Source organism: Formica exsecta, unplaced genomic scaffold (genome assembly GCF_003651465.1).
Source record: "Formica exsecta isolate Colony F162 unplaced genomic scaffold, ASM365146v1 scaffold1417, whole genome shotgun sequence".
NCBI lineage: Eukaryota > Metazoa > Arthropoda > Insecta > Hymenoptera > Formicidae > Formica > Formica exsecta.
In genome coordinates this window covers 85,773-98,212 of record NW_021848746.1, presented here as the reverse complement: position 1 = coordinate 98,212, position 12,440 = coordinate 85,773, and the positions used below count along the sequence as shown (strand labels likewise).

The 12,440-nt window shown below is 41.7% G+C and overlaps 2 protein-coding genes across 2 annotated transcripts in view; one reads left to right on the top strand and one right to left on the bottom strand.

Annotated features, from left to right (window-relative positions):
- LOC115246253 (centrosomal protein of 78 kDa-like) overlaps positions 1-1,318 on the top strand; it is a 2,883-nt gene extending 1,565 nt beyond the window's left edge. Inside the window, exon 3 of the mRNA XM_029824966.1 lies at positions 1-1,318. Coding sequence (XP_029680826.1) covers positions 1-1,259 — 1,259 coding nt within the window. The 3' untranslated portion in view covers positions 1,260-1,318.
- LOC115246254 (photoreceptor-specific nuclear receptor-like) overlaps positions 1-12,440 on the bottom strand; it is a 25,551-nt gene that overhangs the window by 4,835 nt on the left and 8,276 nt on the right. The window contains exons 3-5 of the mRNA XM_029824967.1: positions 12,170-12,440; positions 7,877-7,980; positions 3,820-3,934 (exon numbers count right to left, since the gene is read on the bottom strand). The exon at positions 12,170-12,440 is cut by the window's right edge and continues 8 nt beyond it. Coding sequence (XP_029680827.1) covers positions 3,820-3,934; positions 7,877-7,980; positions 12,170-12,440 — 490 coding nt within the window. The remainder of the gene's footprint in view (positions 1-3,819; positions 3,935-7,876; positions 7,981-12,169) is intronic.

Sequence of the window (12,440 nt, the reverse complement as noted above, 5' to 3'; positions counted from 1 at the left end):
TGCTGAACCTACTCGATCAGAATAATACGTTGGCAGTGCTCGATGTGAGGAAGAACGCAAACCTGAACGATGAACTTGCGTCGGAGGTGATGAGGAGGTTGGCGGAAAACGACGTCGAGGGAAAGTCGGAATACAAGTGGATGGGATTGGCGCCGAAAGACAAAAGAACCGTGTCGGCTGGTACACGAAGATGCAATGAGAATGAAGACACCGCGAAGCTCTCAAGAGCGCGAAGTGCCTTCACTAGGTACGCGAAAAGACCGTGCCAGGCAATTCCTCCGAGGAGGATGATTCCGAAGCCGCTTCCACCATCGAAGATGAAGATCCGACCGTCTTCGCCGCCGGTTCGCGACACTACTCAGCAACGACCCGATTTGATCCGATCGCGGACGATCGGCAGCATACAAACGGTGCCCAAGGTCTCCCTTCACTTGAATCTTCAGTCCCGGATACAAACCGCGGTGAATCGTGCCGATCGCGAGGATTCAAAGACAACACCGAAACATAAAGACATCATGCAACGCTCCGAAGAAACGAGCCTGAGAAGCTTCGATTCGACCAAAGTGGACGTCGGCACGCAAAGCGTGGACGATCCAGAAGAAATTCAAAGTATCCTCAAGCAATTGGCGGAAACTCAAGCGGAACACAATCGTCTCCTGGAGCAGACCAAGCAGGTCGACCTTCTGCTCGTCGAAGAACGCGCGTGCCGCGAGACCGCCGAGGCGAACCTACGATCGGCGCAAAACGACATAGCTATGCTGGAAGACGTTCTGAAGAAAAAGGAGATCGAGACCAACGGCTGCCTACTGATCAGTCAGCAATCTTTGGACGAAATATGCCTATCCTTCGACCGGCTCTTAGATCTGCTAGAGAATGTCGCCAAACATCCATTCGATCAGACGCAGCTAAATACGCAGCAAATCGCGAGCACGGACATCAAGCGACGGCTAGTATCCGTCATCAGGCAGACCAAGTCGGAGAACCTGAAGAGAGGTTACAAGATGGATATCGAATCGCCGCGTGTATCGCACGTCGTAGACAGCGCGCGGAAGCTCGTCAAGTCCGAGAGCGACGTGAGATCTATCATGCCGATTCCGGCGGCGCACCTCGAGAAGAAGATTGGCGAGTGTCCGGAGAATAACGAGCTGCGCGATCGGCGTCGTCACGACGTCGACACGAAGCCGATATCGCCCGGCGATCGGGCCCGTGCGATTTTCGCGAGCATCGTTAGCGGCGAGGCCGTGCTCGACTTCTGCTAGTCATCGATCGATCGGTTGAATTTGGTAGTTTGCGTGCGAAGGGCGCGGTGTAGAGTCCTTATACGGGGAGAGACTTTACATAAAATATATGGATATGTATTTTATACGTATATTATATACTACGTGCACACAGAGAACGCACGCGCACATACATGCCATATTTCTACATTATCACAAAAAGTATCTCCATTACTGTAGCACGATCTTTTCTTTATATAAATATTTATTTAATATTCGAATGTTATAAACCTAAGTGACGCCGTAAAAACGTCGTAAGAGCTCCTTTTTAAATATTTATTAATAGATGTCTTTTATACTTTTATGTTGTTCGATTCGAATGTCATAAATCTAAGTGACGCCGTAAAAAAGCCGTAAGAGCTCCTTTTTAAATATTTATTAATAGATGTCTTTTATACTTTTTATATTGTTTGAGAAGTAAATAATTACTACCATCTTTCCGATAAGACTGCATCGCGAAATTGGAGAAAGAATGATGAGAAAAATTAATTCAGAAATGGCTCGATTTATTTGTTAGAAAATCTACTTAATCATGCGGTTATTTTATTAATCTGTCATTACGAGGCGATGACCTGAATCTCATAGAAAATGCATTTGCAAAAATGCATTCATAATTCTATTGAATTGCATTGAATCGCCGAACATTTTCGGAGCAAAATGAAAGTGACGAACGACGTGACGTGATGCAAGAAATTGCTTATTGAAATAGGGAATCGAGATAATTACTGGGTTAAGAATAGCGCAGCCGGTTAGCGCTTCTGGGTAATCGACGAAGTGCATAATCTCGAAGACGACGCGAGATCGATCGCTCGCGCGATGAGGAACGTATGACGTTCCGACCCGTTTATACCCACATTTTTCTTAGCGCGTTATTGTGTATACATGGAATAAATATCATTTATCATTTCCGTAGAATCACTCATCGTTCAAATTTCTTGCAGCGAATAACGAATAAAATAATAATTTTTTTTTTGTGATTTCTTTAGTTCTCATCATTTTCGGATTTTACATTGAATTATAATTTGTTAAAATTTATAATTTTATGGCAAGTATAATATATCGAGTCAATATTCATTTGTATATAATTGTAACTTCTGGTATCTCTGACGATTTTTATACACGTTTTTCTCCTAATGCAAGTCTCAAAATTTCATATTTATGTAATCGAATTGCTGATTTTATTAGAAACGATCGTGATTTATATCAAAATTGTTGTGCTGAACCAAATAGTTAAAGCATAAGTTGTTTTATTATATATTCTCTCTCAATTACATAAATACGAAGCTGCGAGCTCTCGTACAAATACGCATTTATTTCTTAATGACATACTCTGTCCTAACTTTACCATTTTTTGGACTCACTAAACTATTTTAAATTAATCGAATTGTATATCAATCACGTGAACATAAAATCCTGAGCTAAAATATAATTTTTCCACAAAATTAACAGATTAAATATAACTGATATATCAATCAGAATCTTTTGTTTTCGATGTAGCGTTTTTGATTTTTCTGAATCCTTAAGATTCCTAAATATTTTAGAATACGACAAGAGGGATGGATTCTCCCCGTTGAATTAATCTGTGACTAGGCTTGTGTATCGCGAAGGGATTGATCGCGCTTGTGTAACGAGCGCGGTGTAATAACTCGCCGAAGACGACGCGCTGTGCCGGCGTCGGGACGCCGGCCTGTCGCTTTTAACGTTCACCCCTTGGTACTCTATGGATTTTCCATTAGTTCCAACCTGGGCAGCCGGTTACCTGAAAAACGCTACGCATACTCGGGCTGCTAGTCAAAGGTAATTTTTCATGATAGATCACGCTCGGCGTGTCGCTCACAACGGCGAAAGGTAAGCCTGGTGTGCAGCACAAGATCAAACGTGCCAACAACGTCGTCGGCCCTTGTTGCTCCTGTCGTTGCACCCGTCGACAGGTGACTATCGATCGTCACCTCCGTCGCCTGCCGCTCTAATCGACCGTGTCTAAGAGCCACTTCGACCAAACTCCCATTAACTAAATCGTCGATTAACAGAATTGCAAAAAAAAAATTACAGCAAAATTTCTAGCCGCATAATTCATTGTTTCTAATTTAATCTTTCTTTCCCAATGTGTTAACAAAAAATAATAAATTTCATCCATATTAACAAAATATTGCACTTATTAGTCATAAATTAATTCGTGATCAAGATAATTGAAGTTTGGTCAAAGTAGCCCCAAGTGTTGAAATTTTGCAGAATTCTCTTGACATGAGTACATCCTCAACATCCTTGCCCTTTCGATTGATAATCGCATTTAAAAGCTTCTGACTTATTTCTTGAGATATTAATTTGCGCGAACGTCTCAATTGCCGGTATTAATTAATGTTTCGGCCTGTTAATTATTATTCCTTGATAAAATTTTATTTTATTCTGTTCTTTTTTTTTATTTGGTTTGTAATGCTAATAATTTATATCTTTTTTCCACAAAGAATTATAGATACAATGATAAAGAATAAAAATCGGAGATAATAAAAAATCGCAGAAAGAGAAATTAGTTATCACTTACCCGAAGACGCCTACGGCGACGGCGGCTTCGCGCAGCGCCCGTTCTTGGTCCATCTCGACGAGTGCTTCCGGTCTAATGGTGGCAGTATTCCTCGGCTGACGTTCATTTTGGACAGCTGCAATATCACGATCTTGTCGTGTTTATAAATATATATGACCATTTATGATGTCGAAGAATATATGGACAAGTACGTCTTAACTTTCACAATTGCTAAAAATTGTGGTACCTTTTGTAACATTATAAAATTAATATTCTCTTTAAATTAATAACCCAAAGAAGATACATTTCGATGCATTTTGATCATTGATTTTCGCATAGAATTGCGCATCATTTATAATGAATGAATTTATAGCGAAGAGTTACAGCAGGTTCGGTGTTTTTGATTGACAATCGGCGCGGCGAGTGTTTTCGCAGGTGCAACGATCATAAACTTCCTCTTAAGTTCATTGAATCATTGAATCGTCATCGGTTATCGCAAGTTGCGGTAAGTCACAATACGAACTTGCCCATATATCAATTATATCTACAAATAACATAGTCGCGCGATATATATTCTGTGTCATTCGCGCAAATTACTGTGATAAATAACGTATTTCTTTAATATTTTTTCCGCGAGATTGCATAGGTCATGTATTGTAAATATATTTCTTTCATGCTTACGCAATTTTTGACGCAATACGTTTTTCACAGATAAGAGTGCCGTTATGCTGCAAAACGCTTGCTGCAATACTGCGGTATAAAGCTAGAACTGTATTTTTCATTGTATATCGATTATTATGTAACAATAGGATGAATAGAACCAGCGTGGTACCGGCAAAGCTCGTATTTCGTTAAAAACCGAATAGCTTTTCCGTCTGATCGAGAAAAATCAGAGAACAATAGTAAAGCTTTTACAATGCATATTCATCGTTTCGTTCGATCGCTCTTTTTTTTTTTGTTTCATTTTTTCGGGAAACGGCAAATTCTCTTTCTCTCTCTCTTTTTCGAACGGGAAAGGATATTGAAAACGGCGATGCGATCGGCGAACAATGGGAGCATTGTGTCGCTCGTCGAGGCCGTCGAATTCGCGGATGATTGAAATATTATTGAAATATTAGTCGATTTTCCCATCTTCACTCCCCCGGTACCGCCGGATTTACGGGGGAACGACAGAGCGAGCGGTTGTCTGCCGCCCTCTCGTCAAACTCACGTAACGCCACGTTACGTCACGCCGGCAGTCTGCGTCTGACACGCGTGAATTTAACGGGCACGCAATAGCCACGTTACGCTTATTGTTTGCAATAGACAACGCGGCCACCCGAGAGTTTCATTCACCGATCATCAATGCGGTATAGTCTTTATTACGGTATTGTTCTAGAATTATCTATCATGTAAAGAAAAGTCCGTTTTTCTGTATATTTCTGCAAAGATAGACCTGCTTAAAAAATCACTCAATATATACTAATCTGAAAAAAAAGAGTCGCGAGGACATGCTCTGTGTATCGCATTTTTTCTATAAATATCCCGTAAATATCTTGTGTAGAAATAAACGATCGGGGGAAGGGGAAAGGGGGTGAGGAGGGAGAGGGGGCGCGCAAGGGTTAGTTAATTTTTATTCATTCGAGCCAATCAAGCGCATTTGCGTGCTCACGCTCGTGCGGTTCGCCGCGACACAACGATGAGGACGACGGCGCTCGTTCTCTTCGTCGTCGCCGTCGTTGTCATCGTCGTAAACACTGCGGTCGTTAGCGACGGTCGCGTGGCCCTCGACGAATCCCGAAGGGTTAATTGGAGGAAATAAACGTATGCAACGTGCGGCCGACCGCCCGATGTGCAAGCGGAGAATCGTTTCATGACCCTCGATCACCTATTGCTTCCCCGTTTGCGACTTTGCCGGCGGAGACGCGGTGCCAGAAAGAACGAAGAAGACGAGCGGATGACGCGCGAAAGGGTGCGTCTCTCCCGCGGAGCGGCCGCCATGCAAATGAGAGAAACAATCTGCACGGGAACGTTTGCATGCCTTGGTCGCGCTAGAAACGTTACATGAGGGTGGATATTGCGGGATAACAACATGAAACTATATTTGTGGATATGAGCGAAAGTATTAAGGACCATTAACGCGTAAATCGTCGATTACTATAGTCGAAAAGATTTTTAAATTGCACCTCTTGACATTGCAATTAAAAATTTATAGTGCATTGAAGAAGACTAACTTCTAAACTGATTTATTTACTTTTTTATTATGATATTTGCACCGTGATTTATTTTTTCAAAGAAGATGAAATTGTTAAGATCTATTCAAGTTAAGGATCAAGTAAAAATAACAGGACCCTACATGCATCAGTGAACAAACGGGCACGCTCGTCAGTTAAACGAGCGAAGAAGAAGTCGAGGAAAGAGGGGACAAAAAGCAGGACGGCCTCTCGCAGCGAGGTGCATGCAAATTAAACAGAAACAGAGTGCACGGGGCGTTTATCTCTTCTGGTGCAAGAAAGAGACACGCCGCGAGAACAACGGGAACGACAAGAAGAGAGAGAGAGAGAGAGAGAGAGAGAGAGAGAGAGAGAGGGAGAGGGAGAGGGAGAGGGAGAGAAGAAGCGGAGGCTCGACGAAGCAAGAGAACCCCATTAAGCCGCCCAGCAGGCTGCACGCCGGAGGTAAAGCGAGCCGACACGCTTTTTATTATTACGAAATTACTGCGCGTGCCCGTGGTAAAAGGGAAGCCGGGAAAAATTGCGTCCGCGTTACACGCCGGCGACAATGAGTGCCCTAATCGCGCATCTATTAAAGCACGGCGAACGACACAAATCTCTCTCCTTTCGGCGCTTGTGACACGAGAACGTGTCTTCCACGTACGGTAATATGTTCTTGTAATTATTTCAGTCATCTTCTACGTGTAAAAGTCCGAAAAGCAACGGCTTCCGAACAACTATGAGAATTTAACTATGTGTTGATTTATTTATTTTCTTTGTGATTTCAGAGTTTCCGATTATATTGGTATCTCTGTGATTGAGATTTATATTTACATTTCGTATTCTTTAATTATTATTATGCATTTCTATGTCTAGGTTGTTCCAATGTTTTGTCAATTGAATTGTAAAATTAGATAAAATCTAATTTTATAATTTTTTTCACCAAGTACACACCGAAGATTTTCCTCAGTCGATCGATCGATCAGAACGACATGTAAGTATCATTTCGTCGATCACTGTCGCGAAATATTGGGATCCCATATCGCGAGTTTCGAAGACATTGTCGCCGAATGGAAGTTATGGATCCGGCGGATTATCCGTTTTCGTGGGTACGAGCCGTAATGCCGGAATCAATCAGCGACGGGGTGGCGGAATTCGAGCGGAGGGCCCTTTATGTTCGCAACATAAATAACTGGATAAAGGCGGGACGAACGGAAGTCTGGCTGTGCTCCGAACAGCCTCCGATTCAACTCTTAATGCCTCCCGGCGAGACACGGGCGTGCACCTGTCCCTCCGTCTTGTTCTCTTGTTCTTCCTTTCTCGCGCCCTCCTCTCGGCCCTCGGCGTCGTTCCGCTGATAACTTTCTTATTGCCGAACTCGATGTCGCAGGGGGTGATCCTCCCGATTGAATCGAATCGCGCACAACAACGCGACACGACCGGCGATTTTTATCCGTTGAAAACGACGCATCCGCCAATATGCGAAATTTATTGCATGACACGAATTTTTATGGTGGATTTTTAATTCCCATTTCTCACAACAATGCCGTTATATATTGCACAAAGAAATGAGATTTTGTTTTATAAATTATATCTTAGCGTTTAACAATCGAAAAGACTTTAATTATTTTAATTATTATATTTTTTCGTATCTGTTATGATTCTTTATAAAAGTTATCTTATTATATAGTGAAATTTTTTATATTGCACCTTTCAATTTATAAATGCTAAAAACTATAATTTTACAAATTATAAAAAATGTTTCTTGTATGCTCTTATACATCATATTGATTCTTTTTAGCCGATGAGAAGTATAATTATTTTCCATCTCTGTATGCGAACTATTTACGCTCAGATTAGTTGGAGATATATATATTATCACTCACCATCTTTATTCATTCCCATTTGCATACATTTCTTCAGACGGCAAGCTTGACACTGATTTCGATGCGCCTTGTCCACGACGCATCTTCCGGTACCAGCTTGACATCTGCACAAAAACATGTATCGCTCACACACATGTTTAATATGATATTTTATTATATATTAAAAAATTCTCTCATTTTTATGAAAAGATATTTAACACATAATCTTTCTCTTTGAATACTTAGAATTTTCTGCGATATTTCTTGCACTTGAAGCTTGTTCTAATGACTTATTTCATTAAAAAAAAAAATAGACTTTTGAAATACACTTCTATATTTGTATTATATTAACTCGCTAGAAAAAAAATCATTAATATTATATATTTGATCCTGCTTGGCAAGACACTTGGCATTGTGCAAAAATTTTCCGGTCTCGTTCGGACCATAGTGATTTTTATATCTTGTGCTATGTAATAAAAGAAGGAAAATAGGACACCTTTAAGGCCGAGCAATGAAGTTGCGGAGACGCTGTCGCTGGATTGGACGAGATTAAGAGGGATAAGAAGAAGGTACGTGACCCCGGACGGTTCGCCTCTTTACGTTAGCCAGCTCGGAGGGATAACCGGGTTAGCCCAACAATGAAAGTAATCGAATTTAACACCATCTCCCGAAGAGTGCGCACCCCGGATTTCCGACAAGTGCGACTGAATTTCGTCAACTTTCCGCGAGGGACAAGAACTACGGAGTTACGATTGATCGTTGATGAAATGTCATCGTCAAGGATCGATTGATCGTCGCAAAGAATGAGTTGACGAACTCGCCAGATCTCTGTCGTATATCATTGAAAAAATTTTCAACCGGTTAAAACTAGAATTTTAAAGCAAGAGAATAGAAAAATTCAGAGTTAATTATATATATAATTCTTATTTATATATATATATATAATTTTCTTATTCTTTTTAATTTTAAAATAATACAATATAAGAAGCGGATTATTTTCAAAAGATTATAAACTCTCACTTTTATGTTCTGTAGTAGTAGATAGCATAATAATGAAGCTCTATTTTTGCACTAATTATTTATAATTCTTTCCGATGAATTACATGGCTTAGTACATGTCGTTTATCTTAGCATTCATAACATCACATTACATCAAAAAGATCGTTTAACAGAGGCCTATCGGCTAAAGGGTTACAGCGAGCCTGCCGCTTCGCCGACGACACCGTCAATAAACAACACACATTTATCGCATCCAGCCTACATCCGACAACGCGAAGTAGGGCGATCCGACGGGCGTGATAACCGGCAGCACATGCTTCCGGTAATTCAATGAGGCGAACAATGCCGCGGGGCCGCTCGTAGAACAGAGAGATGCGTAAATAAATGTACGATGTGGTTCTGAAGGGTGAATGCAGGAGGGGGCCCGCGCGGGAGGGAGGAATTGGTCTCGCGCCCTGCGGATCCGCTGGGGTGTGAACGCAAATCAATTTGCACGACGGACCCCCCGCTGGCAGGGCGACACCATACCGGGGGACTAGTTCGGTCTTCGGGCCCTTCGTGTTACATCGCCTCAGGACAAGATAGCGCTCGGTTACTTGTGACTGACATTTGTTAAAATCGCGCTAACAGCGGTCCAGCGGGCAGCCGCCGCCAGAAAAAATCTCGGAAGCGTCTGCTATTAATCCGCGCGTGAAGTGTATTTTGCGAGAAGGATAATGAGTGATGATGGATGTGGTTAAATCGATAAAATTTGCGTTTTGTTATGCACACTATCATTCCATAACACATCATAAGTTTTATGATGCGTGTTGTGAAATAAGAGATTTTTTATCAAAATTCTAAGACATTCAGAGATTGTAAAAAATTCATTCTATCGCTTCTGATATTACTTGCAAAAAATATGATATTATTTTTCGCTCTATAAAATTAATTATAAATTTTCTCGAATATTTGTTGTGATGAGATAGATTGCACGAGTATTGGCAATCTGTATTGGCGGGCGACATTTAATTTCATCGTTTGTGAAAATAGGAAGAGAACGAGAGAGAGAGATAGAACGCCGTTTTCGCTCCCGTCGGACGGCTATAACGCGGTAAAAGATTGAAGAGCCTTCGCACAGATAACCAATTACCCGCGGAGGGGAACGAGATGCGACAGATGCGTCCCGACGCGAAGCGCTACGACGGCGTGGCGCGCCGTCCACAATCGCCGGATTAGCGCAAATCCTCACGGATCGGTTAGATGCAATTAAGTGCATCGTGCGTGGATAAGAGCGACCGAAATGTTCGCACGGGCTCCCGCGGGGCTCGCACTTGAACTCTGCACGCAAATGTCGCTACTCGAATGACAAAGGCCGCATCTTCCTTCCTTCTGTTTCGTCGCATTCAATGCACAAAAATTTTAAAAGAGATTATATTTTTTACTAAACATCTTTTTTAAACTTCTTATTTTTGCATGTATTAATTTTGTTTGCTTGTTCACGGTAATACAATTATTATTTTTGTTACTCTGATGAATATATATATTGAGTCGAAATGTCAAATACATTGATGTCTCTGAAGTCGAATCATTGAATTATTTTATACATCTTCTATTATGTAGAAAATGTTTCTTTTCTTTCAAAAGATTTTTTCAGCCTTTCAGTTGTAATATGTGACGTATTCTTTTCCGGCATATTTATTAAAGGATAATAAACACGAGAATTGCAATGTAGATTATACATTATGTTGCGCGTATAAGACTTGAGATTCGACGCTTCCGTTAACAAACATTTGATAAGGAGAGCATTCCGATGCATAAATATAAATACAGATTCGGTCGGGTCGAGCTAATAAACATCCATTCTCTCTCTTCTTTCAGGGAAAATTAAGAATGTTTGAATCTGTATCAAATGTTACAGAAAATATACCGCAACGTCGTAAAGCAAAAATAATTTTTGTTACGGATCGTTGTAATGATATAAAATAGCCGGGCACCTTACATGACAAAAAACCAGATATTGTATTAATAATAATAATAATACCCATGCAGAGGGAAAAATATATAATACACCTAAATAAATATACAAATAATAGATCCAATTATTTTTTAACTTAAAATTTCATCAGTTTTAAATTTATCATGGAATTTAAAACTGCAAGATTTTTAGCAACAACATTTAATTTTGTATTTATTAACAATATATTTTAAAAATAAGTTATATATATATTTATATATACAACAACCTCTGGTAAAGCTTCTGATTTACAGTGGCCCCTTCTTGTAATAATAATTTTTACATTGCAGAATATCTCGGCATTGAAGGGAGTTGCTATTGATTGCCGCTAGTATCATTTGGGATTAATATCGAGTTAAGCATCGAGCGGAGCCATGTGTGGGCCAAGTCGAGCGGGCTCATCCTAATACCGGGGCCGCAACGCGGGGAACGGCATAATGTCGAACCCGCCGGGGGCCCATCGAGAGCCCACCGTCGCCGCACCGGTGGCGAATTATACCCGGGTATCCGAGCCGGTGGCAAAGCCGGTAGCGAGGAACTATTACCGTCCCCCGGGAGCGGCCATCCATCTCCATCGGATCCCGCTCGCGCGCGAGGCCGGAATCGTCCCGTCCCGTTCGACCCGCGCGCGCACAGAGCACTCGATACGCAAACTATTAACCCTCGCACGTTGCCCTTTGAAAAATGAACACGCGCGGGTGAGCGTGATCGAAATGCAAAGCGAGCCGTCGAATCCGACGATTCACGAAAGAGCCAACCGACTCGATACGCGATGTTACAATTCTTTCCCCGTCGCGGATCGAGTTGCCGGACTGTTAACGAGTGCGTCGATGAACTATCGTCACGTTTGACCGTGACGAATATCGTTATCCAATCGCGTGCCTTGCGATATTGTTCTTGTATCATGTAATCTCTTGTGTCGTAAAATCGTATCTCACAATTTGATCGATTAAAGTTGTATTCGTTGTAGTAACGCGATTACATGTCCACGTATCACCTGCATAAACTACAGAATTACGTTAAGGAGTCGAGATACCGTTGGATGAATAATAATTAATCCTAGTCACATTCTCTCTGTGGTGTGCAATAATAACAGTAGACGCGGCAGACGAGTCGCTGTTGCCTAAATTAAGTCAACTCGCGTTCATCTAGTGCATCTACAGCGGAAGCATACGTTTGCATTTGTTCGTGCATGCATACAATTCAAGAGATATTTTATTTAAAGTCGAAAAAAGATCATTAAGAATCCCTCTTTTTCTTAATATGACGTTTCAACCGTATATCTTACAATCTAGTCATCAAAGTCATTTTTAACTCACCTGTATATCAGCTTTCGTCTGACGCTCCTCTTGAAGAAGCCACTGCAACCGTTGCAGGCGAGTATTCCATAATGTTTGCCTGAGCTAGTGTCACCGCAGACCACGCATATTAGTCCGAGGCTTCGCGGCGGTTTGCTACCGTGTTGCGGCTGCTGCGATTGTTGCTGTTGCTGCTGTTGCTGATGCTGTACCTGGCCGAGTAAGTGCGGGTGGCCGTTCCCGAGCGCGGTTAGATACGGTGATCTGGCCAGAGGGAAGTCCGTCGGCATTC